The 23734-nt window shown below is 43.4% G+C and overlaps 1 protein-coding gene across 2 annotated transcripts; it reads left to right on the top strand.

The window, feature by feature from the left end:
• Positions 1 to 2519: 2519 nt before the first annotated feature.
• On the top strand, positions 2520 to 23520 carry LOC103290102 (quinone oxidoreductase-like protein 2). 2 transcript variants are annotated; one of them, XM_028152066.2, is made up of 10 exons: positions 2520 to 2584; positions 2669 to 2777; positions 4386 to 4482; positions 6003 to 6061; positions 6559 to 6624; positions 7402 to 7511; positions 8325 to 8406; positions 11818 to 11999; positions 14371 to 14599; positions 22265 to 23520. In XM_028152066.2, exons 1-10 carry the CDS (start codon positions 2541 to 2543, stop codon positions 22331 to 22333), a joined length of 1047 nt encoding a protein of 348 aa, XP_028007867.2. In that variant the 5' UTR covers positions 2520 to 2540; the 3' UTR covers positions 22334 to 23520. The 2 variants fall into 2 exon arrangements, with proteins under 2 accessions (XP_028007867.2, XP_054568066.1); XM_054712091.1 differs by having other exon boundaries at positions 2520 to 2777.
• The last annotated feature ends 214 nt before the right edge of the window (positions 23521 to 23734 follow it).

Genomic DNA, 23734 nt, shown 5'->3' with positions numbered 1-23734 from the left:
TTGCTTCTCCACCCTCAGCCCTCCAGCAGCTTCTGGATGTTAAATATTATCTCTTCATGTGAGCTGTCGCTGCAGGAAGAGTCGCTCTTTTACTTCCTAATGAGTCCTGGAACTGGTTTGCAGGGCAGTTATTGATTCTTTCTCTTTCTTCCCAGAAGGCTGATCAGTTCACATTTAGCTGTTTGGTCTTCTCTTCTACAGGACTCAAATTTTATTCTTTCTGTCCACTTTCCCCCTAATAAGACAAAATATCCAGATGATAATAAAAACTAGATAGTATGGTGGCAACACTTTGAGGAAGAGGCAAAATATTTCTTTTGCTACTATAGCAACTACTATTAAATGCCTTGTCACTTACCTTTGAAGCTCTTTGGAAATGTGAGAGCTATTTTGCATATACTATGAAGTGTTGAAAATCACCTGGATTACCTAAGACACTTTCATCTTCCTCTAACATTCTTCTCAAAGGGACTTTAACTATTTTCGTCAGATATCGTTATTAAATGTAGGATGCAGTATTGATAGATTTCTCCAAACTCATTGATTCTTATAGTCCCTGAGAATGACAAGGACATTATGAAGACCACAATAGAAAAAATTTCCATAAAAATACTTAATCAAGAATGAAAGACTTGATTCTTACAGATACTTCAACAATTAATTGGAGAAGCATGCATTAAGTTCCTAAAAGTGTTGCAAAGTACTGCAAACAAGAGGAGGTTAAAGAAATGGTTGCTGCCTGCAAGGGGCCCCATTAAAAATTGCTTGCTTTTTTATATCTTGTATAAATACCTAATATTTTACAAAATATTTTCCACATATAACAACTCATTTTATCCTTAGTACAATCAATCCTGGTTTCACCCTTCATAAACTTGAGATTTCTTATTGCGCACTATTATTTGGCAACTAGAATGTTCATTTTGATAATGCTAATGTTAGTATTTCTCCATTATTGCTGGTTTGATTTTATGTGCCTAATGACTTAAGAGTTTACAAAGTGTCTAATTAGAAAGAATTGCTTTTCCATTTTCTCACCTTCTAGTCCTTGTTCCTCCTGAAAGCGAGAGGGGCTAAAATGACTTTTCAAATTCCTTGTGAGTGCTCTTAAGATAAAAGTGGTGACCTGGTTCTTGGATTTCTTTCCCACCAAAGCCTGTGGGCAGATCTCAAAAGTTCATTTCTCCTTCATATTTGTTCTCTATTTTTTTCTTTATTCTACTCCTGATCATTCTTTCCAGGTCATTTGCTATCTTGCACTCTTGTTTTCCATCAAAAAAATAGAAACAGAATTTAGCAACTTGGGGATTATCCTGCCCAAGGTTTTCTCTTTATGGAAGAGAAAACTGGGCCCCACAGCCATCAGATGTCAGTGCCAAAGCCAGAAAAATAGATAGTAGAGTTGGGCTTGAACCTGAGAGGCTATACTCTGACTAGATGTCCTTCAAAGACATCATGCTGCCTTTAAAGCTACCTGTCAAATGAAACATACTTCCCAGGATAATATGTGCTTCTCTTATACTGTCCGTATGTTGACATTTGATTACCGTTGCAACAGAGGTCTACCCCGTTGTATAATATTTCACAGATTATATCGTTATGTTTTCAGTTTTTCCAGAGTGCACCTGTTCAGCTAGGAATTATATGATCACTGAATCAATTATTGAGCATCTACCTTGTGCCAGGCATAATACTGGCTTCAGAACCATGAAAACTACCAGGTTTTGGCTTGACTTTAACTGGAAATATTTTTTGGACTTGTGTAAACTCATTCCACATTGGATTTTTAGTAACCATATAGTTTTAGTGTAAATGGTCCTGTAAGTGTGAGGAAATTGGTAACAAGAATTGAACTTTGCCCTGGCCCATGTGGTTCAATGGTTAGAGTGTGAGCCCTGAGCACCAAAGGGTCAGGGGTTCAGTTCCAGGGCAAGGGCAGGTACCTGGGTTGTAGGTTCAATGCTGGCCTGGCAAGGGCACGGCAGGTGTATCGTCTCACAAGGATGTTTCTCCCTCTCCCTCTCCCTCTCTCCCTCCTTCCCACTCTCTCTAAAAATCAACAGAACAAATATCCTCAGGTGAAGATTAGCAAACGGAATTAAACTCTAATAAGGCGTTGAAGGCAGGCATGGAAGCCTTTACCTATGCATTTAGGATTTCACACGTGCAGAAGACCCAAGCACCACAATTTAAATGCCACCAAGTGTGGCTTTAACAGGCTCCCAGATTTGCTATAAAAATGCCAACAAATGGATAATCTCGGGTAATCGATTTCCTTTGACGACTTTTCTTTCCTCTCCGGTGGGCTCCACCTCCAGGAAGCCTGCGGGACAGGGGACGACGAGCGCCCAGGGTCCATGCGGCCCTGCGGGTGGGCTGGCCCAGGGCACGTCCTGGCAGCGCGGCCGGCCCGGGTTCGGGTCGTGTCCCTGGACGAGGCCGATCCCACTTCCGCTCCCGGACGCGGCAGGGCGGGGCTGGCGCCGTCCGCTCTTCCTGCCCCCCGCCCCCGCCCCTCGGGTGGCTCCCTGCGCGGGGACATGGCGGCGGCGTTTTGGGGACGTGGCTTCCTTAGGTTCTGCAGGTGGGACCCCCGACTCTTTCCTGAGCTCCAAAAGGCAGCCGCACGGGGGACCCCGAGTAACCCAACCCCTGTCCCGCGTTGCAGGAGAGCCTGGCCGGGCGGCGGCCGCCCCTACCGCGCCGCGCGGTGCGCGGAGTTGAAGCAGCCCCTGGCCATTGAGGAGGTCGCCCCCCGCCCTGTCGGGCCTCACGAGGTAGGGTGACTGGCCTGTCCCCGGGACCTCTGGACACGCTTTCACTTTCCCCGCGGCCACCACACACCCACCCACCGGAGGTTCCACCCTGGATTGAGTTCCCAAGCGCTCAGCTAGGGGGCAACTTCGTGGTGGTTCACAGAAAGGCCAAAAGGTCTAAGGAAGACTGTTCTCCCAAAACACCAATGGAGGCCGCTTTCAGAACGCCCCAGAGCTGTTGTTGCCTTGGAAACAGAGAATTCTGATGAGCGCACCATTTTGCATAACCACCTGCAAGTTATGGATTTAACACAGATAAATGGACCCCATCCGTTGCTTTCTCTTGGGGGTCAGCAGCTAATTATCTGCCCTCCCTCCTCCCCTAAACCAGCAACGCCCACTGGAATATGTGCCTTGTGCCCTCCTCGGCTGTGCTGCAGTGGGGTGGGGTGGGGTGGGGTTTAGGGTGTGGGCATTTCCAGGGAAATGTGGAAGTCACTTTGGCCTTGTGGGTTGATCACTCTGGTGACACAATGGCAGCTGGCATGGAGAATGAGCACTTCTGCCTAGGTGCAGGAGGCAGGGAGCCTCAGTGTGGGGGACCCCTGGTGAGAGGGAGAAATGTGGCTGCGGCCCGGCCCTGAGTGCCACTAACAGGACCTGCTGGCTAAATGAGTTATTTGGGCGAGCACGTGATGGCAGCCACTCAGCTTCCTGGGACTCAGATGCTGAAAGACATTAATCCTCCAATCATCTGTGAGTCAAGGTGGAGTGGCTTGAGGTCATGTGTGTGCTGCATATGTAAACAGTTTGGGCAACTGCAGGCAAGACTCGAAATTCAATAAATCTAGGAGTTTTCACAGCAACATACATTTATATTAAGGGAATTATATTAAGCGAACGATGTTATAAATATCCAAGTGGCCCTTGGCAGAAGAGAAGTTTCCCCACCCCTGGTCTAAAGAAACGGCTGGCTACACTGGTGATCTAACTCTAGCCTCCAGATGATTCCTGAGTCCCAAGACAGTTGATCATGTTACTCTCCTGCTTAAAATTATTTAATGTCTTCCCATTATTCCTACCTTGAAGACTAGGATGATCAATAAAGCCTATAGACCCATGGATGGTATAGGCCCTGCTCTCTAACCCCATCTCTTTCTCCTATTTGTGCTCTAGGCTTGCTGGTTTTTCTTTTGTCCCCAGCACGGTGCCTTTGCACATGACATTGCTTTCGACAGTGCCAGGATTCTCTCTCCTGTTTTGAATAGTTAACTCTTGGCTGTTTTTAGTTCAAGTGTTACTTTCTTAAGGATTTCTCCTGACTTGCCCAAAAGGTTAAGTCTCCCCATTATATGCCTTCATAGCATCATGTATTTCTATTTTTAACATTTTGTGTGGAACTTGTAATTTAACATATAAATACTCACAGTTATTTGGTTGAACATCTGTCTTCTCTACCATACTTTTTGCTCCATGAAGGCAGGGAAATTGTCCATATTGATTGCCTCATGATTGTGCATAGCGACTTAGTTCAGTACCTGGCATATAGTAGGTATTCAGTAAATATTTTGCTATAATTCAGTTACTGTCTCCACGGATATGTACTGCTCTGCTCTATTTCCTTTATAGGTCAGAGTTGATGTCCATTTCTGTGGAGTTAACTTTGCTGATATTTTGGTTTGCCGTGGTCAGTATCAGGAAAAGCCCCATCTTCCCTTCACACCTGGTAGGTATGGAGGGGCCAAGGGATGCTGCAGGGAAAGAAGACACCGTTTTCAGAACCACGCGCTTCATCTATGACTACCCCGGTGGTACTTGCCCACTGTCAGTGAATCTCAGACATGTCAACCTCACCACTAATTAGAAGCACTAGATTGTGGGAAATTTCTATGACTATTTTACCCTTATTATATTTCTCAGTTTAGCATTGTAACTGGCACATAGTAGATGCTCAATAAATATTTTTAAAAATGAACAAATGAATGCTCGCATATCATTCTGTCCATCAGAATTCTGATCCCAATCATCATTGGTCCTAGTCATTTCCTTTTATTCCTTAACATTGCCTCAATTTTGTTTTTGTTTTTTGCAGCTAAAACTCTTATTCTTTTTAAAAATACATATATTTTTATTGATTTCAGAGAGGAAGGGAGAGGGAGAGAGAATTAGAAACATCAATGTTGAGAGAGAACTATGTATCGGCTGCCTCCTGCACGCCCCCCACTGGGGGTTGAGCCTGCAACCGGGCATGTGCCCTTGACTGGAATCGAACCCAGGACCCTCCAGTTCACAGGCCGACACTGTATCCACTGAGCCAAACCAGCTAGGGCAAAACTCTTATTCTTTACAAACACATTCCCAATATCAAAGGATCAGAAAGAAGGAAAAGAGTTTATACATTTCTAATAGCACATTGTCTTCTCTGATTTTCATTATGCCCCATCTGATTACATTTAAATTCTGAAAATGTGGACAAATGATTGATTTTTGTTGTTGAAATTTATTTAAACAGGTATAAGTGTAGTTCAGCATGTATATAGTGCATGTATATTCTATACAGAAATGTACTGTTAAGGATATAGTAATTGCAAAATAGTTGCTGTGTTTTGGCCTTAGGGCGTTTGGTTGTGTCTCAACAGCTGGAACCATTTCCCTCTGTTTTTATTTGCTGAAATAACTGGATAGGGGGAAGATGTCATGTCGTACTCAACTGAGTTAGTCCTCTGGCAGCTCAAGTGGGAAATGTCTGATCATTAAATTCAGAAATTTTGGAGGTGGAAGAGGAAAGGGCAGACAACGCTAGTTTATCCATTTGAGCCAAGTACTGTATGAATAAATATGGTTCATGTCCTTGAGGGCCTCACAGTCCAGAAGAGGAGACATGGCATCCAGTATGATGAATATCGTAATTGGGGTGCTGTAGGAGCCCAAGCCCCCAGTGATCAGGGTCAAAAGTATTTGTGTATCTGTACAAGTACTTGTGTACCTCCGTGCTTTCACTTATTCTTGAAATTTTCATTTGTGTCCTGGTAAGAATGGGGTTGCTATAGCTTTTCAGGTTCTGATTGTGAAAATCTTAAATTCACTTTCCTGTGGTTTGGGTACAACACTCTTCCCCCTCCTCCCTGGGTAGGTGAGGGGAGGCACTTAACCCTCTCAGTTCCAGAAAGCTTGTGGATCCGGATCTTCTGACCTCCATGGTGCTGGGCTTTACGGATAGCCTAATCTCGAAACCATTTGTTTTAGGAATGGAGTTTTCTGGGACAGTATTGGAGACAGGCACAGATGTCAGCACAGTTAAAGAGGTAAACTTGTTGAAATTCAGAGAATTGATGTGTATGCAGCTTTGAGAAACACGCCAACTCATTTGTAGCCAAAGGGTCTTGTGTCTCCTGGTCTTTGTCAGAAGACACCAAAGGGAAACTGAGATGGAGGGGGAAGAAATGAATTCTGAATTGGGGGAAGGAAGGCAGTAGAAGTGCCTTGCTTTATTAAACTTTCATTACCAACAAAAGGTCTTTAGTGGCTAAGAGGATAGGAAATGATCAAGTCTCAGCTTCTTGTGAAAAAAATTAACACTGGGATTCTAACTCCTATCTAAATTCATATTCTAATTGATACCCATATCGTTGTCCAAAATATGCTCAGATTGGCTTGGCCTCCTGGTGGGGAGATTGAGAAAAAGGCTGAATTATTTACTAAACATTAACTCTAAATAGATAGTTAGGGCAAACCTGGGGGGTCGTATGGAATCAGAAAGAAAGATGCATCTGAACCTACCTTACCGATATTTTCCCTTCAGGGAGATCGAGTTATTGGTGTGAGTGGCTTTAATGGAATGGCTGAAGAATGTATCACTGACCAGAAGGTATCCTATCTCTCAATATCAATGTTTAGGTATTTTTTAAAAGTTTCCTTCCTTTTCTTTAATTTTTACCTACCCCTCATTCCTCATGTCCCTCTACCCCGCCCCTTTTTCTTTGTATTTGTTTGGTCATACCTTGTTTTTCAGCCAAGCACTTCTTTCTTTCAAATGCTAAATCCCTTTTCTAGTATTGGTGTGATAGCCCTTGCACAGAACTTTGTGTGGAGTGGTTTAATGAAGGAACATTTTGTTTTCTGAGCCCTGGAAGCAACTGGCTGGCCGTTCAATTGGACCACAGTTAGGTAGTTTTGGTAGAAAAACTGTTTTGGGGCATTAAACCGGATGTAATGGGTTTCTCTCCCACGGGAGCTTGTGAAAGAGATGGCCCTGGGAATGGAGCCAGCCAGGGTGGCCAGATCTGGTTGTGCAGGATGTGAATGGTGCACGCTAGTGGAGAAGAGTACATATTTTCCCCCCCAGTTTTATTGAGGTAAAATATATCTATCATCCAATTCATCCATTATACAGTATAGGAGAGTGGTCCGTGTTTCATTCTCCATAAGTTTGTTGGTTCCTTCCTGAGCAGGTGCAACTTGAGGATTTTTGAAGACTGATGCGCCCAAGTCTTGAACTTGGCCACAGGTTGCTTGGTTTTGACTTCTACTAGGCTTTGTTTCTGACAGGTGTTTCCCTTTGCAAATCAGTCAGAAACAAATACCACAGGCAGCCTGTGGAACAGGTACGTATGGAATCACTAAGTCACTGTTATCTCTTTTGTAGGCATTGTGGCAGATTCCAGAAAGGGTGCCCCTCCGAGAAGCTGCTATCCTGCCCGTATCTTACGGTACTGCTATTATGGCCCTGGAGCATCGGGCACGTACCAAGCCTGGGTAAGGACTGTGTGGACAACAGAGAGCTGGATAGGACCCTTCTCTGATATCGGAAGTGCCTTGCCCCTTCCTCTCCCTTGCCTGACCTTTAGCTCATGTTCGGTCTGTGTAAGGAAAGGCCAAAGGAAGGAGTGACTGGAGATTGGGGTTTGGTGATGGTGGGACTGTCCTTTTGTCTGAGAGGGAATGGTAGAACTTGGCCAGTAGGAATTTGGAGAAAAATCCCTCACAGACCCTCGGGATATCACCTTCTAGAAAACCTTCACGTTGAGAGAGTTGGTTTATTTGAACGTTCTTCCCTCTGGCTTTAGTGGAGGCCTGTGGTATTTGTTTCTGAGAGGCTTGGTTGGGTGGATTTAACTGGGATATTTTAAACTCAGAGATGCTGAAGTCCCCCACTTTACCTGGGTTTACCTACTGCCTTCTGCTCTTTTCAGAGAGCCTCCGAGTCACCACAGAGAGATGGGTTTAGTTGACCCCTGGCCATTATGTGATCACCACCTTCTAAAATTCAGCAGTGTTTAGTATGAGAATGATTTAGGACAGAATTTCTGGAGCAGAAATTGAGTGGTAGTTCAAAAGAGGCTACCTAGAGATATTAAGGAATATTTCTCCCAGGAAGTTTTCAAAACTGGACCACATTAGTACCACCCAGCCCTAAAGGCTGGAGAAGGGATGCACATAAAGGGTTGAAAGAAATGGTCTCGAAGTTCTCTTGTTGCTTTAAAATGTCCTGGTTTCAAAATGTTCGTGAGATCGTATTGCTCGATGCTTTCTGGTTTCTGAAGCAGCGTTCGTCTTTCTCTGGCACAGAGAAACTGTTCTAGTGACGGCAGCAGCTGGAGCCACAGGCCTTGCAGTGATAGACGTGGCAACAAATGTCCTCCAGGCCAAGGTATCCGTATGTTAGAGTCTCCACTTAAACGAATTATACCGCAAAACATGGTTCTCAAACATGGAATGTATTCATTGATTTAGCAGAAACCACATGCAAGGCACTGGGGATGCAGAGTCACCTAGAGCAGAGCCTTGCCACCTGTTTGCCTGTGGATGAGTGAGGGGTCCTAGGAGTAAATCACTGGCCCTTCCAGTAACTGGAACCTGCAAGGTCCAATTCGCTTCTCGTGTGATGCTCTGAACTTCCCCTCCCACCCCCCATACCTCACACTTCAAATTTAAACTCAGATGCTACTTTTTAGGGAAGTATCCTTTGTCCCTCAGGGAATATTAATTCCATCCCCCCCACTATTTGTATATGATGTCATGGCATCTTATACTTCTCATTCATAGTACACACCTTATATATCTCAGTATATGCTTAATCTTTTACTTGTGTCATTATTAGATGAATTTATCTCTCCCACTGGACTTAAATCCTCATGAAGGCAGGGACAGTGTCTGTTTGGTTCATTATTGTAGTTCCAGTGCCTGACATGGAGCCTAGACCACAGTAGGCACTCAGTAACTGTCTTTTGAATGAACGATTTAACAAATGAAAGAAAGTGGTATCAAAGAAGGAGGGATTTTTAGAGACGGTGGACATTTAAGCTGAGTTTTTGAAGGACTGGTAGCAGTTGAATAGAGGAAGAAGTGAAGTGAAGGCCATTTTAGTGGTGGGAGGACCTATTAGAAGACAGAGGAGGAGGAATTAACACGATGCATTCAGGGAATTGCAAATAGCATCTATGGGGCAGAGGATCAGGAGAATGGTGGAAAATGACTATAGAGGTGGGCAGAGGTAAGATCAGGAGGTGCTGGAGAATTTGAACACTTATTGGAAGCACATGAGGGTGTTAAGTAGGGAAGTGACATGATTATCTTTGAATTTCCAAAGTTCACTCTGGAAGCCGTGGGAATGAGGGGTGGGGTAAGGTCAGGTGTGGTCCATAGGTGGTAGGGCAGACTCTTGGAGCAATCCCAGCCAGAGGTGATGCTGCTTGAACCAGGGTAGTGGAGGTGATGAATCGAGACGCACTAAATTGGAAGAAAATTGAGAATTTGTTCCCTGGAGAGCATTCTAATATAGTTGACGGCACAACGACTTAGAAGTTACCCTCACCTAGGTTCAAATTCTAGCTCTGCCTGTAGTGTAATCACTTCCGTTTCCTCATTGGTAATGCTTTCCTTGTAGGGTTGTTGTGGAAATATTGAAATTACACATGCATTGTGCCTGTTAGAGGTGATGGCATGTCAGTAAGACTCTCTTGAAAAGGGATCCTGTTTTTATTAGACATTGAATGGGAAGGAGCAGACTAGGTTAATTTGTGGATTTGCCATTCGTTGGGATTGAGAACACAGGAAGACATGTCGAGTTCAGTTTTGGATGTTGCTGAGTGTGAGGTTCCCATGGAGCGTGCAATTGGAGTATCCTGAAGGTGCCAGGATCTACAGGCTTGGAGATAATTGGATTGGTCTGGAATTTTGGCAGGTGGCATCTCTCCTTCTCACATGAAGTTCCTTTGGGAAGGACTGTGAGTTCTGAAAGCAATCTTAGATACCAGGAGGCTCCTTGTGGATATTAACACATTGCATGTTAAAAACAAGGGCTTTTAGCACCTCTCTTAGCAGGGAAACCACACTTAGTCTAATTGTCTAGAACCAGTGACTATTTAACACTTACAGATGAAATCGTTCCATTTGTTTTGAGTAGTGACAGGAGGTTAGTAGAAAGGTTCACTTCAATTCAGATACTAATCTAAGCAGCAATAATGGTTTTAGGCTAAAGCAAACAAAAATAAAATAATGTCATCATGCTCTCTACTTGGAACAGGTCATTTTGATAACATCCTCCATCCACAGCATTTCGTATTGCTTTCACAGTGCCTCCACAGCTGTCTCTAACCCTTGATCCTCACAAAACCCCTGGGCGATGGGTAATGTAAAGTGTTTATTATCCCTATTTCACAGATAAAGAAAGTGAGGCACCAAGAGGGAAAGGGATTCACGGCAGGTCTCCCCAGGACCTAGTGAGAATCCTGGGATTGGAATCAGGTGCCTGACCTGGTCAGGTGTTGCCCACTGTGGCACAGTGTGCTGACAGCCCTCCGTGACCTACAGCTATTTGAGGGTAGCTTTCAGTTTCAAGTTGTTATGGGTGAGTTTGGAATCTTTTAAGGCCACTGATGTTTTTGGAAGTCACCTTGGGACCAAAGTGCGCTGGTGGGTTCTGTCCAGTGATAAGGCACCTCTAGGCACCTGAGTGTTTGAAACTCTTCTGGATACTTCCAAACCCCAGACCTCCTCACAGTATGCCCCGCAGCCACTGGTATCATCTTTGTCACGCCTTAGGCATGATGGAGTGGAAAAGCATGGGATTTGGAGTCAGGCAGCAATGGGTTTGAATACGTTTTTTACCACCTACTACCTGGAAGATCCTGAGTTAATAGCTTCTCTGGTTCTACGTCTCCATCTATAGAATGAAAGTAATTATACCTCCTCATAATATTCTTATGAGGTTTAATTAGAATAAGTGATTGCAATGTGTAACAATAGATTCAATTTATCCAAGTGCTTTACATACAGTAGTATTCCACTGAATTCTTAAAATAAAGATGAATATATGAATGAGGTAACTGATGCTTAGAGAAGTAGGCAGGCAGTATAGAGAGAAGTTAAAGCATGAACTTTGGAGAAGGATTACCTGGGCTTGGTTTCCAGTTCTGCCTCCCATTAGCTGGGTGACTTTGGACAAGTTACTTAAGTTCTTTTGCCTCAGTTCCTTTATCTCTAAAATGGGGATAATAATAGTATGTATATCAGTGGGCTATTAATATACTGAGTTAATACTCTATATAACTCTCTATAATTTAGAATAGTGCCTGGCACATAGTAAATACTATGTAAGTGTTAGTTCTTAATAAGTAATTTGCCTTAGGTAATAAAGCCGGTTAGTATCTGTCCAGATCTTCCCATTAAATCTTGTTTTACTGTCTGAAAAGCCTTTCTCGTTTGCTGCAGCTTGGTATTTAGTTTGTGTCCTTACTACTTGACTCATAGTAGATGCTTAGTAAATGGTGGTTTTAATGTGCATTTGGAGAAGACTTACTGAGGGTCTCCTGAACCATCTCCTGGCTAGACCCATTGGGGTCCAGGATTCTTGGAAGTGTGGATCCCATGGTGGGGCATGGAGTGTCCAGTGCAATGGTGCTGTGTGCTGGGGCTGATGCATTGGATTGAGGCTGATGCTAGGTCAGCAAGGTCCCGTTGGTTTCCTTGATTAGCACCCTTTGGTTGCAGATTGGTTGGATGGCATGAGCCCCTCTTAGGACATATTCTAAAACTCAGAAGCTTTGTGTTCTTTATGCAGGTAATAGCTGCCGCTGGAAGTGACGAGAAGTGCCAGCTGGCCATGCAGAGGGGCGCACAGTCCAGCGTGAACTACAGTCAGGGCAGCCTGAAGGAGGCAGTGAGGAAGCTGGTGGGCAGTGGCGGCGTGAACGTGGTCATCGACACCGTGGGGGGAGACATCTTCCTGGACGCTCTCCGCAGGTGCGTGGAGGGGTCTTTCCAAAGTGGGCTCAACCTGGGTCTCTGCGGGACCTTTCCGGACCTCTGCCGCTCCTGGCCTTGCTACTCTTTCGTCTTTGCTGCTCACTTCTCTGCAGGCATTGGCACCAATGAGAACAGCTGAGTGGGGGCGTGGAAAGAACTAGAAGCAGAGGGGAAAATCAGGAAATGCTTAAATATAGCAACAACAAAATATCCCACTGGAAAATATCCAAGAAATGACTACAGACTCTCTAGTTGGCAACATCTAATGCTTTAGAAATTATACATGTGTTCAATTCAGCTGTGCCGGCCCCCACTAACCACTTTATGTCCATGGTGTGGGTAATTCTTGAGGAGATCATTGTTCAGATGTTAAATGCGCACACTCTTTTGATCTTGCTGGATTTTGAAGTAGCCAGCAGGCTAGATATCCCTTTGATTTGTTTTATTTTTTTAAAAAAAAAACACTGGAGAATTGGTTGTCTCTACATCAATTTTCATTCTGTTTTCAACCAGGGACTCTGGAGTGCTTTGTAACATGGGTTTCATTTCTCCTGCCATCCTGGCAAGCACAGTTTTGTGGTTTATCCCAGTTTAAAGTAGAAGTAGAAGCAAAGAGAGCAGCTTACCCACAGGGGAGACCGAGTTGGTGCTCTAGCCCCCAAGCATCCCTGCAGTGTGTCCAGGATGGTGCTTGGAGAAGCAGCAAAGGAGGGAGTGTGTTGACTAAATGGAGAGCCAGGACAGAGGGCCGCTAGTAGTCACTTGCCTTCTGGATAATAGTGTTTTGACAACAGCTTCTCATTTCCATTCTAAAGAAGAAAAGCAAATCACCAAATCAACATGCACATATTTCATATCAAAGATGTTTACAAACTTTATAACTCACTGCTTAGCACTCACTGTATGGTACTTCTCACAATGAGCTGCAGGAAACTTGCTGCTTGAATTTTTGTTGATTGTTCAAAACTCTCCAGAGAAGCACATAACTTAAAGGAGTCCTAAGGTAAGTCTTTGTGTAAAGCAAATGATGCTTCATTAAAGTATCTGGCTTCTCATTCCTGCTTCCTAAGTTCAAGGGCTTCAAACTGAGTTGTCTCCGAGCACAGCATATGGAATGACATTTGTTTACACCAAGTTTCCTTCCATAAAGTAGTGGCATAGTTAAACAGACAGTCTTGATTCTAAAGTGGGCCTCCTTAGAAAGCTGGCTACTTCCTCTGCCCCCTCTACTGTCTCGCTTTTGGCTTATATTTATAGTTCCCTACTGAAGAATCCAAAGTGATACAAGATGGGTCACCCCTGACAGTTTGTTAGGTCAAGAGGAATTTCTAGCTGGAGGTTTAATACATGTTTCTTTTAAAAAAATTGTAGTAAAATATATATATGACCTAGTATTTCTCATTTTAACCATTTGTAAGTGTACAATCTGGTGGCATTGAATGATCACAACATTGTGTAAACTTCCCCAACAAAATCTCTGTGTCCATTAAACAATAACTGCCTTCCCCCACCCCCCTCCCAAGCCCCTGGGAACCTGTTTTACTTTTTGTCTGGATGAATTAATGTACATTGTTTTTTATTATTTTATTCTACATTTTTTACTGTGGCAAAAGTTTACGTGACATAAATTTGCTATATTGACCATTTTAAGTGTACAGTTCAGTAGTGTTAAGTAGATTCACATTGTTGTGAAACAGACCTCCAGGACTTTTCCACCTTGCCGATCTGAAATTCTGTACCCATTAAACAACAGCTCCCCGTGCCTCCCTCCCCGCAGCCTTTGGCAACCACCATTCTCCTTTCTGTTTCTATGAGTTTGACTACTTTAGACACTTGTTTTATACTGTATGTAGAGTCGTACAGTATTTGTCTTTTTGTAACTGGCTTACTTCACTTAGCATAATGTCCTTAAGGTTCATCCATGTCATAGAATGTGACAGAAAGTCCTTCCTTTTTAAGGCTGAATAATACTCCATTGTCAAGTATATACACATTTTGTTAATCCATTCATCAGTTGATGGACATTTGGGTTGCTCATATCTCTTGGTTATTACAGACAGCGCTGCTATGAACAGGCTGTGCAAATATCTCTTTGAGAACCTGCTTTCAGTTCTGTTGAAGTTAGACCAGAAAGTGGGATAGCTGGATCATATGGAACTTCTATTTTTAATTCTTTTGAGGGAGCTCCATACTGTTTTCCACAGCAGTTGCACCATTTTGCAGTTCTACCAACAGTGCCTGAGGGTTCCAGTTCTCTACATCTTTGCCAACACTGCTTTTCTTTTCTGTTCTTTTTAAATAGTTGCTATCCTAATGGATGTGAGTGTACATTGTTTTAATTTTTTTTCCTTCTCCTTTTTTTCCTCAGCCTGGCTTGGGAGGGCAGGATCGTGGTGGTGGGTTTTGCTGGAGGAACCATTGCTTCTGTGCCGGCCAATCTCCTGCTCCTGAAGAATATCTCTGCCATGGGTGTGTACTGGGGCCAATACCAAGACCGGAACTTCCCTGTCTTCTCCAGGAGCCTGTCCTCGGCTCTCCAGTACTGCCAGGAAGGGCGCATCCAGCCATACGTTGGAGCGGTTTTTAAGCTGGAGGAGGTGAGATGCTCTTAAGGAATGTGGTGTGGATAGGGCCAGGAAGTAATCTGTGTCAAGCTATCAAACAGCTTCTGTCCAGATACTATAAATCCTCCCCTTATGGAATGAAAAGGTGAACATGCTCCATGGAATAACGGGGTCTCGCAGGCTGGGACGGGGTCTCTCAGGCTGGAACGGGGTCACAGGATTTCTCCCAGTCCTCTGGGTTGTCCGGCCTGAGCCCAGTGAGCCTCCTGAGAAGCAGGACCTGTGAGGCCCATGGAGGCGGTGAATTTTGATGGCTCTTTCTACGTTAGTGGTGCCCCAAACAGAGGGACATGGTGGTACTTTAGGAAATAATTTACCCGTGTTGATGTGAACTCTGAACTCCACAACATACAAGGCTAAGAAGGAAGCACTTAACTTAACCTTTGATTTTAAAATACAGACACTTTTAAAGTACAACCAGATGATCTAAGCTGGAGTTCTGTGAACAAACACTAAATCATGCCCAGCATCGTAAGAGTATAATTCATCCATTAGTCACTGTAGTTAATTTTGTTGGCTATTCACTCCTTTTTTACATTCCCCCACAGTCCCATTAATGTGGCTTAAACTTCCTCCAAAGTGTAATTGTGCACATGCATATGCAAAATCATTGCCTATGCAAATCTATTAGGCATTCACTGTGAATTCTTTTTTTCTTTGGCTTAATTTGTCTTAATGTTCAAAAAACTGTTTTGGTAACTCTAGTCTGCCATGGATGGGGGCGATGTTTTGTTCATATGCAGATTAGCGGAGCCCAAGCTGTCAGGCCAGACTTCACTGCTCACCGGCCTTCCAGTTATATGCTTTTCCCCATGATGAAGCGCATTCTTCCCAAACATGGTTCTTTCTCATCTTCTTGGTATGTCAGTCAAGAAGGCAGCGCTCAGTGCAATAGCGATAATCCAACTGGCCATCAGAAAACTGGTTGGATTCTAATTCCAGCTTTGGCCTCCTCTGTGTTCACCTTTGTTGAGGTCTCCTCACCTTTCTGACCTCCAGTCAACACGTCTCTGAAATTGCGGGGCAGGCCGAAACCGGTTTGGCTCAGTGGATAGAGCATCGGTCTGCGGACTGAAAGGTCCCAGGTTCGATTCCAGGTCAAGGGCATGTACATTGGTTGCGGGCACATCCCCGGTGGGGGGTGTGCAGGAGGCAGCTGGTCGATGTATCTCTCTCATCGATGTTCCTAGCTCTCTATCTCTTTCCCTTTCTCTCTGTGAAAAATCAATAAAATATATTTAAAAAAATAAATAAATAAATAAAATTGCGGGGCAGGACAATAACAGTGGCTTTCAGACTATACTTCCAGAGCCTCAGTTGGGACTTAGAGGTGGGCAGGTGTAGACTTAAGCTTGCTGGCCTCTGGGACCCCATCTGTGTCGGGGCTGAAGTAGGTGCAAAAAGTTTTTACTTTTCTATTTATATTTTTCTTTTAAGTAAAGGTTTTGTGGTTTAAAAGTTGAAAAGCACAAGTCCATAACATTTCTGAGTCCCCTTCCAACTTGTGGCTTTTATCACATGACTTGTCAACTGAGGTTTGCTGTACCGGAGGCTCAGGTATAGCTGTTGATAGAGAATGAGGGCGATTGGGCAGAACTGTCTCTTCTCTGCATTGATGTGCTGTAGGTGCTGCTCAGGCATGAAAGAAAGCCAGATTACCCACATTAATGCTCTCTCTCCTCTTAATCATGAATTATCTAATTGCTAACCTCCTGTCAGTTTCCATTTACCCTTTTCTTTTCCCATGAGGGCTGTGCATGTAGGATTTTTCTAGTTCTTCCCACTCTGTGGACCTTCCTGTTATCAGCTGGCTCTCGGAGGCCCTGCTCCCTAACAATTTCAAGTACTTCATTCACACACCATCCATTTACTATTTCTTCTCTTTTTGTTTCTTTCAATATGCAAACCATTTAGAGGAATAATAATAATAATGGCAGCTCCTATACATTAGGTGCTTAACTATGGGTCAAGAACTGTGCTAAGTACTTAACAAGCATTTTCTCATTTAATCTTCGAAACAACTCTGAGGAATAAGTCATTTTTATCACGTTATGTTAGAGTAGGCAGTTAGACAGACATGAGCAGAGTTCAGGGCAGAAAGCCCCGGGTGCCTAGCAATGGGCAAAACTGGGAAAACAAGTATTGTAGGGTGGGACTTTGCCCCTAGGGATACCTCTTCTTCCCTAGCATATCGCTGGTCATGCACCCCTTAAATGAAGGACCCAGTGCATTCTCTCTCTTTCTTTCTCCCTTGAGCATGTCTGTGCCTCTCCCCATTCCTTTCTTTCCCTGGTGTGTTCTTTCTGGAGCACACCTGCACCCTTCCCCTCTTCTTCTCCCAGGCGTGTTTGCTTTGCCTTTCTCTTCAGCTCCAAGGGCCCTTTTGCCCCTGTAACTTAGTTCCTGAGTGCATGCAGCTCAGCTGGCTCACTTCCATAGCTTGCTTCTACTTCTGTGACTTTCTAAATTAACTTTTGCTTGTATTTGAGTTCTTGGCTCTGAATTCTTTCTTAGCCAAACTCAAGGACCGAGGTTTAACTTCCCTGCTAACATCTGGTGCGATTCGCCATTAACAGTTACAGATGAAGAAACCAACACTTGTAGAGGCTAAGGCACCTGACCAATAATGTGTAGTAAGTGACAGACCTGGAATCCAGTCCACTTTGGTCTGATACCAGAATCTGAGATAGATTGCTGCTTTTCCTCCTCCCCATGGACTGTTTCGACATGCAGTGGGTTTCATATGGCCTCTGGAGAGGTCCCACGTAAACAGCAACTAGTGTGTGTCCCCCTGAAGCAATGACCGCTTCAGAATCAGTGACACACATCACTGATTAGTGGAAACAGGTCATCTCCTGTTTCCACTATTCACTGCGATTTTCCCCTCACCCTGGCTTCCCTAGGTGGCAAGGAAGCACTAGGGCATACATTCTGATTAGGCTTTTTTCCTAAGGAACTCAGGCTGACACTTAACTTTGAACATTTATTTATTTCCATGTTTAATAATACATGGCTTGACTTTTCTTAAAGTCAGGTTTTTTGAGTATAATTTACACATAGTAAAATTCTCTCTGAGTTTTGACAAACATATATAGTCATGTAACTACTTCACTACAATCAAGACATAGAACATTTTCCATCACTCCAAAAAGTTCCCTTTTGCCCCTTTGTAACCATCCCCTTTTTCTACCCCACAACCTGGCAACCACTGATCTGTTTTCTTTCCCTATAATTTTGCCTTTTGAAGATTGTCATATAAATGGAATCATACAGTACATAGCCTTTTGAGTCTGGCCTCTACAGCTTTGCATAATGCTTCTGAGCTTCATCCATGCTTTTGCATATTTCATTAGTTTACTCTTTTTTTTATTGCGGAATAGTATTTCATTGTATGGATGTACCACCACTTGTTTCTTTATCAGTTAATGGGATATTTTATTATTTTCAGTTTTTGGTGGTTCTAAGTAAATCGTCTATAAACATTCATGTTGGAGTTTTGTATAGACATGTTTTATTTTATTTTTCAAATTTTAGGACTTGGATTTCTGGGACATGTGCTAAGTGTATGTTTAACTTTTTCTTTTCAAATTCACACAGACATTTATTTGGCTTTACTTACAGAGCAGTCCCCCTTCTCCCAGTTTCAATGGTGGCTAGATAACATCATTAGATAAGAATGTCCATTTAAACAAATCTGTGTGGAATCCTGTGAATAACTAATGTTGATGTTAGAAGGGGCAAGCTTGACTCTGTCGGCTGCTCACTCTCTAGGCCTCAGTTACTGGGAAGCACTTCTGTTGCAGTCTCTGCAGCCCATGAAGATGAGGCCATTCCTATTGCATTCCTACCAAAATCCATAGCACATAGGTTTTCTGTGTATGTGTGTGTTTTCGATTAGAAACTGGTGCTCCAGCATCACTGTTTGTTAGAAAATTTCAGGATTTTGATTGTACTTGGTTTGCCACTCTATGTTTATCTTTTAATAACTACCAAACTCTTTATCAAAGTGGTTGTCTTATTTTATATTCCCACCAATAGTGTATGAGAGTTTTTGTTACTTTCATCTGCCAGAATTCATTGTCAGTTGCTTTCTTTAATTATACGCATTCTAATAGGTATGGAGTAGTATCTGATTGTGGGTTTAATTTGCATTTCTCTAGTGAATAATGATTTTGAGTATCTTTTCATATGCACATTTGCCATCTGTATGTTTTTTGATGAAATGCGTTGAGTGACTTTTAAAAGAAGGTTCAGATCAACTTGTATCAGAACAATGATATGATGAATATAATTCAACTATGACAGTGTATCAGTAACTAAATGTGTTTACCTTTTAAAAACAGTCCCACTCAGTCCCAGATATATTCATTCATTCATGAGTTTATTTGATTCATCAAACATACACTGGGTACATTCTGTATGCCAATCAATAAAAAGTGAGACTTAAGCAATTTATTTTTTAGTTGGAAAGATCTCAGGATAGTGCTATGATGGGGGAAGAGCTGGTTTCAAATGGGAAGCGTGAATCAGCATAATATATTTAGGGAACTATAGGTTACTCCGAGTATTCCTGCTTGATGAGCTAATTAAAAATTCCAACAGCAGAACCTAAAACAAAAGCAGTATCCTCACCCTGACCCCAAATTCCAGGGTGCGTATTTAATTATGGCTGCATCCACTGCATGGCAGAGAATCGGGGTTCTGGGCACCGCCTGTGTGTCTGCCTGGGCATCAGTGTGGAGAGCTTCTCTCTCTGAGATGCAGCCTGTACAATACAGGAGGAAAACGTCCCCGGGCATCTAACCGAATTAGCTATCAAAAGACTCTGGTTTAAAGCCCTGCACTTTGCTTTTTAGTCTTTCACTCTAAGCCTTATCATTCTTATTAAGCATCCAGTCCTTAACATCACTGGTTGTCTGTTTTCCCAGCCCAGATAGAAACCACAGGGTGGGAAGGGACAGAGCTGGGTTATTTTTAGAAGCATCTGCAATCACAGCGGAAGTGGCAGCTGGACATAGAAGTAACAAAATATCAAAACAGGAGGTAAAATAATGGATATTCAAAATGATGAGATTCCCAAGTCACGGAACAAAAAGATTATTACTCCCCCCTTCACCCCCCTTGATTATCGGTTAAGGAAGTCAGGTAAATAGATGCTACATTTTTATAAAGATTTCTGTGCAAAATGATTAATAATACACGTTAGCATCTGAAGTGACTATTTTCTTTTTATGTTACCCTTTATTGGCAGGAGATTCCTCATTTCTCTAGGATGCCAGGTGAAAAAAGTATCAATATCTCAAATTGTTTGTTTCCCCAAGTATTTTTGTTGTTGGGCTATGACAGGTTTCTGGGAACAAGTGACTTCTAACTGGCAGGGAGAGTGATGCAGCTGTGAGTCACCAGAGATGTAGCTTTGAGTGATTGACAGGCGGGGACGAGTGTTTCTAACATCTTTCTTAGACCTCTTCCACCCCCTCTGAACGAGGCTAAATTTGTGTGGATTGGAAAGGGCTTGGTGAGGCATAGAGCCCCAAAAGACACATGCTCTTGGCCCCGGCTGCAGAGAGATTGCCACAGTTGATTTGCTTCCCTGCTTTTTCCTTATTTATTTTTCTTAGGTTTTTGGGGAGGATTTCAAGTGGAAAGGGTTGTTTAATCCTAATTCTCATGTCAAAGTACCTTTTCGTTTTTGTGAGTCCCATCTTTGGCCTTTGTGTCTGCTTATTTATAGATGTCTGTATTTACTTATTAGAGGTCTGGTGCACGAAATTGTGTACTGTGATGGGAGGGGTGTTCCCTCAGCCTGGCCTGTGCCCTCTCGCAATCTGGGAGCCCTTGGTAGATGTCCGACTGATGGCTTAGGCCTGCTCCCCACGGGCCTAAGTCGGCAGTTGGACATCCTTAGCACTGCTGCGGAAGCGGGAGATGCTCCCACCACCGCCATTGTGCTTGCCAGCCATGAGCCCGGCTTCTGGCTGAGCAGTGCTCCCCCTGTGGGAGTGCACTGATCACCTGGGGGCAGCTCCTGCGTTGAGTGGGATCAGGCCGAAACTGGCTCTCTGACATCCCCTGAGGGGTCCCAGTTTGCGAGAGGGCTCAGGCCAGGCTGAGGGACCCCACTGATGCACGATCGGGGCTGGGAGCGACACGGGAGGTTGGCCAGCCGGGGAGGGACCACAGGAGGGCTCCAGGGTGTGTCTGGCCCATCTTGCTCAGTCCCAATCAGCTGGACCCCAGCAACAAGCTAACCTACAAGTCAGAGCGTCTGCCCCCTTGTGGTCAGTGCATGTCATAGCGAGCAGTTGAGTGGCCTTAGCATATCATTATCATATTACACTTTGATTGGTTGAACGGCTGACTGGACAACTGGACACTTAGCATATTAGGTTTTTATTATATAGGATTCCCTTTATCCTCATTCCCCACACCTTTGCCTCCCCCAAGTTGGTCTCAAGGTACATAAACAAATAAGAGCACAGGGTTGTGCTGTAGCTCTTATTCTGTTTCTGAAATTTTCACGCAGTGCTGTCTTTTAAAGTTCCACCTGTGCTCCTGGTTCTGTAACTGGTTCCTGACTCACTGCTGTGTAGGGGCCTAGATCCCTTCGCTAGGATGCACAAAAAGTTTGACTTGGTCCCCTGCTACCATAATCCGTTTTGCCTTTTAAATTTAAGATGTAAGACCCATTTTAAGTTAATATTTATGAAAGATGAAAGGGCATTGTCTTGATTCATTTTTCGTATGTGGGTGTCCAGTGATTCCAGCACTATTTCTTAAAAAGACTACCCTTTCCTCATTGAATTGCCTTGGCTCCTTTGTCGAATGATTAGCTGACTGCATTTGTGGGGGCCTATTTTGGGGCTGGCTAATCTGTTCCATTGACCTGTTTGTCTATTCTTTCACAATATCACACTGTCTTGATTATTGTGGCTGCTCTTTAATTTATGCTTTATAACTTGTACTTCTAAAAATAATTGGAGATAGACTGCAATTTCAGGCACACTGGAAACAGGACAGTTTTAATAAAAAGATAAAAACTGTAAAATATTAAATTACTGATCCTTCTACCAGTAGTTCCATTCTTTAAAAAGCTAGAACACATAGATATTACAGGAGAGTATGGACAGGCCTGATAACTTTAAAAAAATATATTTTTATTGATTTCAGAGAGGAAGGGAGAAGGAGAGAGAGATAGAAACAGCAATAATGAGAGAGAATCACCAATTGGCTGCCTCCCGCGCCCCCCCCCCCACCCCCCACTGGGGACCAAGCCCACAATCCAGGCATGTGCCCCCGACCAGGATCGAACCCGGGACCCTTCAGTCCGTAGGCTGACGCTCTATCCATTGAGCCAAACTGGCCAGGGCCTGAGGACTTCTTACCTGCTGTCTATTATCTGACAACAATGAAAATTACAGGTTAGACAGATAAATTCTGAGATTGGGTTAGTCTTAAATATTATTGTTTTCCTTTGGGTTTATGGTGATTAGTTAGTGTCACATAGTTAATTATATATAGTACATTGAAGGCACATCTTAATACTTTAACTATTTTAAGAATTGAACCAGCAACAAATGTTTGTTGAAATGTGCATGTATGCAAGTCTTTCTACATAATTTGGGATTTTTTTTTTAGGTCAATGATGCTTTCCTTCATGTGATACAGCGCAAGTCCACGGGCAAGGTGCTCCTCTCCCTCAAATAAACCCTCACCTCAGCAGCAAGAACAGCACGTCCACATCCAAACTCCTCATCTTTCTAAAAACCTGATTTCCCTCCCGTGTTTCTAAAGGTGACATTACCTTCCTTATTAATTCAGGTTCAAAATCATTGTAAGTCCCCTTTGAATCTTTTTTCTTACTCCTCATAATTAGTGTGATCATATACTTTACTATGCAAACTTGGACCTGTTTGAGAGGGAAGAGATGCTGTTAGGAACTACACCAGGAAAACAGGTGTCCCACACAAACCAGGATGAAGGGTCACCCCATTCATAATGGATCAGTGGCCAGGTTCTGTAATCCCCACTGCTAAGATGCTGCTCGCCTGCCTCTATATCCTCTTTTCCATTCTGACTAATTATGTCTCATCTGCTAATTCCAGTGACCTAATTGGCTTTCCTACCTATGAACTATACCCCCTCCATCTTTGTTATGCATTATTGTCATGGTGACCTCTCCAAAGCACAGCTACAACTATGTCTTGACTTAGAAAACCTACAGTGGTTCACCATTGTCTACATGGTGGAATTCAAACGCCTTGAGTTAGTGTTCCATTATGACCAAGATTTCGCCCCTCTCTGCCGTCTAGCCTTATGTTCAACAACTGCACTGGTCCGTCAGTACGCACCGAGATTTCCTGACTGCTCCTCTGCTCTCGGCTCAAGCAGTTTCCTCTACTCCCTTATCTCTGTCCAATATAAGCCATCCTGACCTGCAAGACCTTGTCTGCAATGAGCCTCTCCCCTCGGGAGGGTGGTCATCTCTTCTCTTCCCCTCTTACCTTCCTGTAGCTTCTCCCAGGCTTTGTCACATTCTGCCTTGCACCAGAGGGAGCAGCATGTCTAGTGGAATATACCCAGATTCTGCATCCAAGACGTGGGTTTGAGTCCCAGTCTCACCGCTTTGGAGGTGGTTACTTAAGGTCTCTGAGCCTTCATTTTCTCACTCTCATGTAGATATTATATCATCTATCACTGAGCAATACATGCAGTGATTGGGCAAAGCAATTAGCAAATGCTATTACTTTCACTTCTTTCTTTCCTACTTTCCTAATTTGGCATAAAATTCCTTGAGAGCAGTTACCATGTTGGATTCCCCTCTGTACCTCTCACAATACCTAGCACAGTTAGTTGCCCTTGGTAAATGCTCAATAAACTGAATTGAATTTGAATTATCTGTATGTCTTAAATAGTAGGATTAAATTAAGAATATGAAACAATCCAAATGCCCACCAACAGATGAATAGGTAAACAAAATGTGATATGTTCATGCAATGGAGTATTATTCAGCCTTAAAAAGGAAGGATGTTCGGAAACGCCACAACATCGGTGAACCTTGAAGACATTATGCTAAGTGCAGTAAACCAGTCGACAAAGGACAAATAC

The sequence above is a fragment of the Eptesicus fuscus genome, chromosome 22, assembly GCF_027574615.1.
Source record: "Eptesicus fuscus isolate TK198812 chromosome 22, DD_ASM_mEF_20220401, whole genome shotgun sequence".
Classification (NCBI taxonomy): Eukaryota; Metazoa; Chordata; class Mammalia; order Chiroptera; family Vespertilionidae; genus Eptesicus; species Eptesicus fuscus.
Note: the sequence above shows the minus strand (reverse complement) of the source record. Positions and strands in the feature narration are given on the sequence as shown.